Genomic DNA, 6,316 nt, shown 5'->3' on the forward strand with positions numbered 1-6,316 from the left:
ACGAGGCTTTTATATGCAATGTTTGCAAATTTTTTAAAACATTTTCATAATAATAATGATAATAAATAAATAAATAAATAAATAAATAAAAACCGTCCGTAAGAAAGTCCGATGAGAGAGAGAGAGAGAGAGAATCTTGCCATTTGATACAATTTATTTTAAATTATTATAAATTTTTATAGATTATAATAAATGATATTACATAACGACCATTTTAGAAAACGTATTGATAATAATAATATTATTTACTATTATTAAAACTCTTTCATTTTTTTTTTTATTTATAAAATTTCGTGTTACGTTTTGATAAGTGATAAAGTACAGGTGTGATAAGAAGAGAAGTAGTAATATAAAAAAATGGCACTCCCATCTAGAAAATTCTCCTAGTTATAATTAATTATTTAAAAAAAAAAATCATATTAATATTAATTTAATTGAATTATTATTTACATCATCATTATTATCATTGTTTTTAAATTTTAAATAACAGTTATTATTATTATTATCATCATATTATTTATATTTATTGTTGTTATTGTTATTGTTGTTTTTATTGTTATCCTTTTACGAGCAGGTATATATTTTTTTTTGTTACAATAGGAAAAGAGAGAAATTTTTTTATTTTTTTTTTCAAATTAGAATTTAATACTAATAATAATAATAAAAATAATAATGATGATAATATTCAAATTTCATTCCAATAAGAATCTTTTTAAATTATTTTTGTGATTATTAATTATATATTATTAAAAATCATTCCAAATTAAAAAATCAATGAATAAATTCATATAAAAAAAAATTAATTTTAAATAAAATAACAAAATAATAATAATAATAATAATTATTTTTTGGAAAAAAGCAGAAGCCAAAATTATTTCAATTTATCAATAATACTGTTATCAATCAACTGATAAAAGATATTAATTTATATATTTAATTAATGAACTTTATGTAAAATTAAATTTTTAAGAAAAAATTATTATTTTGTGCCAAATTTTTTTTTCTCTCTCTCTCTCTTTTATAAAATAATAATAATAATTAATAATAATAATAATAATAACATTCAAATTCATTACATTTAAATTATTATCATATATATATATATGTAAGAAAATTTTAAAATTTTGTTTTATATTAATTAAATAATTTTATAATTAGTTTTTATCTATTGTTTTTTTTTAATTGATAAATATTATTTTAAAAAAAGTTAATATATATATTATTATTATATATATTAATTAATTTTATTAAAATGATTTAATTAATTATTTATATGTAATTTATTTTAAATATTATTTACATTTAAAAATATTTAAATTAGGTAAGAAATGTAGTTTTTTGTTTTTAATTTTAATTTTTACTTTTTTTTTTTTTATTTTACATAATTAATTATATTTAATTAATTAATTAATTATATATATATATATATATATTTTTTTTTTCTTCATGTAGGCAAGACACTTAAGTGCAATTATACAAAAATTACCCTTTATAGGTTATAATGCCAAGAATTTTTATTAAAATTTAATAATTTATATACATTTGAATAAATATAAATTTTTTATATTTTGTTATAATAATAATAATTATTATTATTATTAATATTAATATTAATATTAATTAATTAATTAAATTATTTGTATTCCAGTGAGTTGTGTATAATACACAAAAATTTTATTATAACTCTTATTAAAAATAAAAAAAGGGTATTAAATTAATTAATAAGAAGAAGAACGGGGGGGAGGGAGGGCAAGGGCGAGGGGGCTCTTTTTTGATGATTATTATTATTATTATTATATAAAATAATTATTGAAATTTTATTTTTAATATATATATATATATATAATTTTTTTTTTTTTTTTAAATTTTGATAAATTATATTATTAAGTCATTACAATTGTAAAAGACTAAATTATTATTATTTATATAAATATATATTAAAAATAATAATGATGATAAGGTAATAATTATTATTTATATTAAAAAATGTTAAACTATAATATAATTTATTAAATTAAATTATGTAAAAAGTATTTCACACCATTTAATTCAATTTGTATATAAATAAGTTTTTATTATTATTATTTATATATATATATTAATATATATATAATTATCGAATGAGTATATCATTACATGAATCTATTTCGTTTGTAAAAATATTATTATTATTATTATGAAATGAATGGGATAAATAATAATAATAATAATCATTTTTTCAAAGCCTTTGTACATTAAACATAAGAAAATTTTATCATAGTTTTTTTTAATCGTGAACATATTATTTTTGTTCATCGAAATGAGTTGCCTTTAAGCACAAAATTGTAAAAATTATTTTACATGCAAAACAAAACAAAAAAAAAGGAAATTATTATTGTAGTAAATTTTTTTGATATTGAATTAGGTGGTGATGAAAATTTCAATAATCTTTTATAAAAATATTGTTAAACGATTACTTACAGAAAAAAAAAAAAATTGTAAAACAGATTTTTAAACATGAGTAATAATGCTATCATCATATTAATAATGAAATTGTATTGATTTAAATTTAAAAATCTGTTAATATATTTATTTATTTTTTAATTTTTTCCCACATTATATAAGTCTAAGGTAAAATTATTATTTGTGTCTTTGTTAAGTGTTGACTGTTAAAACACACACACACACACAGGGGGAATATTCTAAATATTTTAATAAAAAATTTTTTAATTAAAATATATTAATTACTTCCTTATATGGAAGTAATGATGAATTCGAAATTGTTTATGTACTTTTTATTTGTCATATTTTCCTAAAGTAAAATCTTTTCCACATCAATATTACGAAATAAAGTTATCAAAGTACATACCTCTTTAGGTTTTTTGCATGTGAATTCATTTTGAGACATCATGAATTTCAACGTCTCCATTATTACATCACAATATTACTACAAAAACTTTATGATTACTTTTAATTTATTTATATTTCACTAGTTTACTTTATTATACGCGAGATTTCGAAAAAAAAATCGCATCGATTATCACTACCGATAAAAAAACTTTTAATTAAAACTTTTCATCACCACTTTTAGTTTAATGTGAAATCGCCATTTGTTAAAATTTTCTAAAATACGTTAAGTCATAGAGTAAAAATTTCAAAAATATAAAAATTATCAGATTCGATTAAATTTTCTACTTCCACGTTTAAATATTATTATATTCCATTAATGGTGGTTAAAATAAACACTTCGTTTATTAGTAAAATCATTGGGTAAATACTTAAATCATTATTATATTTTAATAAAGAATCCATTGTGTAAAAAAAAAAAATAAATAAATAAACAAAAGAAGATTGATTTTTGATTTTTATTCGATTTAAAGTTTATATACTATTTACATTCGAAACACCGACAATAAATAACACTTATAAAACGTTTTTAAGTAATTGTTTTTGATTAAAAAATAAAATATGATGATTATTAGTTTAGTATTAAAAACAAATAAATAAATAAATAAATAATTTATGAACATGAATTTAAAAAAATAAATAGAAATCAAATTAAATAAATTCCTACTGTAGTCAATTGTTCTGATAAAAATCAAGTGATATCCTGTTTACTAATCTAATATTTTTGAGGAAATCTAGTCTGTTATAGAAAAATTTTAGAATGTGGAAAAATTCAAATAAAAGTCAATTAAGAGATTATGATTGGACATTGCAACATATTTTGGGTTCGAGTTCTCTTGCCAGTTTTCAAGATAATCTTGTTATATTGACACTACATCTTTCGGAAGAAGGAAATGAATTCTCTAAAGAACCCATGATTAAAAAAAAAATATCTGTGGAACTTGATGACAATGATCTTTCAAAGTTAATAACAGCTTTAGAAAATTGTCAAAATAAACTTTTCAAAGATAACTAACAGCACAACATGACAGATATTGTAGTCGAATGTGTGCAAAAGAAGAAGAAATCGACGAATGATGAAAATCGAATGTGTCGAATTTGTTTATCACTAAGTAATTCACTAATTCCGATATTTAAACAAGATGGAGGTGAAAGAGAATTGTATGAGAAAATACAAAAACATGTTCCAGTAAATATAAGTGAAACTGATTCCTTTCCCCAACATGTTTGCCACGAGTGTGCCAACACTATAGTAGCATGGGATTCCTTATATGTTCTTTCGTTGAAAACAGATGAAAAATTAAAATCTTTGATAATTTCAGAATGTAAAAACGATTGTTGTGACGACAGTGACGATGATGAGTATTTAATGCCATTGAAAAAGAGAAAGCCGATAATGGAAACGACAGAAAATTTAAAAGATGATAATCATCTCCCAATAGAAAAACCCTTAATGACAAATGATATGATAAGAGAAAAAAACAATTTGGAAATTATGAAAAATTTGATTGTGTCAAATGAAGAAGAGAACAAAATAAAAAATCCTCCCGGTGATTTAAGAATCGAGACTACGGATAGAGATGAGAAAATGGAGGATGACATTTTTATAAAAAAGGTAAATGATGATGTTAAAAATGATTATGAATGTCATCATTGTAATAAATTATTCAAAGATGAAAAATGTTTGTGTAGTCACATAAAAAAATTACATAATTTGAAAAATAAAAAAATAAAAATAAAAACAGAATCCTTTCATCATTGTGACGTTTGTAATAACAGGTACAGAACTAGAGGGAATTTGGATAAGCATTATTTGAAAGAACATTTGACGAATCAGGTACACTGTCCGGAATGTTCAAGACCATACAATTCGAAAAAATTAGATATTCATTTAAAAACGGCACACGGATTCAAAACGGATGATGATGATGATGATGATGATTCGAACAAATACAAATGTAAATTATGCGATAAACGTTTTAAAAATAAATACGTGAGAAATACTCACATGAAAGAAATACATTTGAGGGAATCGATTAAATGTAAATTATGCGATTTCGAAGGTGGTCGAACGGTTTTGAGACGTCACAAGAGAGACGTTCACACGGAAAAAAGATTTCTATGCTCTCTCTGTTTGTCCGCGTTCAAAACTCTACACACGTTGAAAATGCACATGACGTCACATTCTGACGTAAGATGTTACACTTGCGACGTGTGCGGTATGGGTTTTAAAAGATTGAACAACGTTCGCGATCACATGAAGTGTCACGAAGAAAAAAGCAATCAGTGTCAGATATGCGGTAATTTTTTCGCGAGGAAACGATATCTCGCTCTGCACGAGAAAACGATACATAATTTTTACGCGGATGGGATAGTGCCCGAAGAAAAAGGTTTCGAATGCGAAATATGCGGCGCGAAATTAAAATGGAAAAAAAATTTACTCACTCATATGAGGATACACACGGGTGAAAAGCCGTATTCTTGTAAAATATGCAATAAAAATTTCACATGTCACGCTTCACTTAAATCTCACATGGGTAAACACAGCGTTTGCATAAATGGAAATGATAACGTCATCATTTCCCAATCATCCGTCGCAAATGACGTCAGAAATTTGATGACGACGCCGACGACGACGACGACGATGATGATGATGGTACCTGGAATGAGTAACGATAATGTTAAATTATAACAATTACTCAAATGTCGTCGTTATTTTGTGTTATATTTTAGTGCCTTATGTAGATATAAATTTATACTTGAATATTTTTAATATATTAAATAAAATATAAATTTATTTACGTCGATTTATTTATTATTATTATTATTATTATTATTATTATTACCTTTACGGCGGAAAAAAAAATGAAAGAAATTTTTTTTAAAAAAAATTTTATTTTTTTATATTTATTTATTAAAATACGAGACAAATATTATTATTTTTTTTTAAAAAAAAAAAACAAATAATTATGTCGTTTAAAAAAAAAAGGTTAAAATTAAATTTTAATAATTTAAATTTGATTAATCGGACGATATAAATAAATAAATAAATAAATAATCATAATTATTATTATTATTATTACGTCGCACCGTTAAAAATAAATAATAAATAAATCCGCCATTTTGTTTATTGTTTCGTTTTCGTTTTCGTTCCGTTTTTAAAATTTAAAATATTTTGATTATTATTATTATTATTGTCACGATGATAAAAAAATAATTATTATTATCTCACGTTTGAGTGATTTTTTTTTTTTTTTCTTTCTCGGATTAATTTAAAAAATCAAAATTTGAAACGTCGTCAAATTGTTGATTTTGTTGTCCTGGTCCTCCTGGTCTCCTCCTCTCCACCTCCACCCCCCTCCAGCTCCTCCTCCTCCTCCTCCGGGACGTTGAGGAGGCATTTGTCCCATCGTCATTACGTGTTGTCTAA

The 6,316-nt window shown here is 22.3% G+C and overlaps 1 protein-coding gene across 1 annotated transcript; it reads left to right on the forward strand.

Moving 5' to 3' along the window:
• Positions 1 to 3,646: 3,646 nt before the first annotated feature.
• On the forward strand, positions 3,647 to 5,578 carry Phum_PHUM261500 (zinc finger protein, putative; the record flags this gene model as incomplete). Its single annotated transcript, XM_002426538.1, has 2 exons — positions 3,647 to 3,849; positions 4,000 to 5,578. The coding sequence occupies 2 exons, from the start codon at positions 3,647 to 3,649 to the stop codon at positions 5,576 to 5,578; spliced, it is 1,782 nt and encodes a 593-aa protein (XP_002426583.1).
• Between the last annotated feature and the right edge of the window lie 738 nt (positions 5,579 to 6,316).

Source organism: Pediculus humanus, genomic scaffold (assembly GCF_000006295.1).
Source record: "Pediculus humanus corporis 1103172107635 genomic scaffold, whole genome shotgun sequence".
Taxonomy (NCBI): domain Eukaryota; kingdom Metazoa; phylum Arthropoda; class Insecta; order Psocodea; family Pediculidae; genus Pediculus; species Pediculus humanus.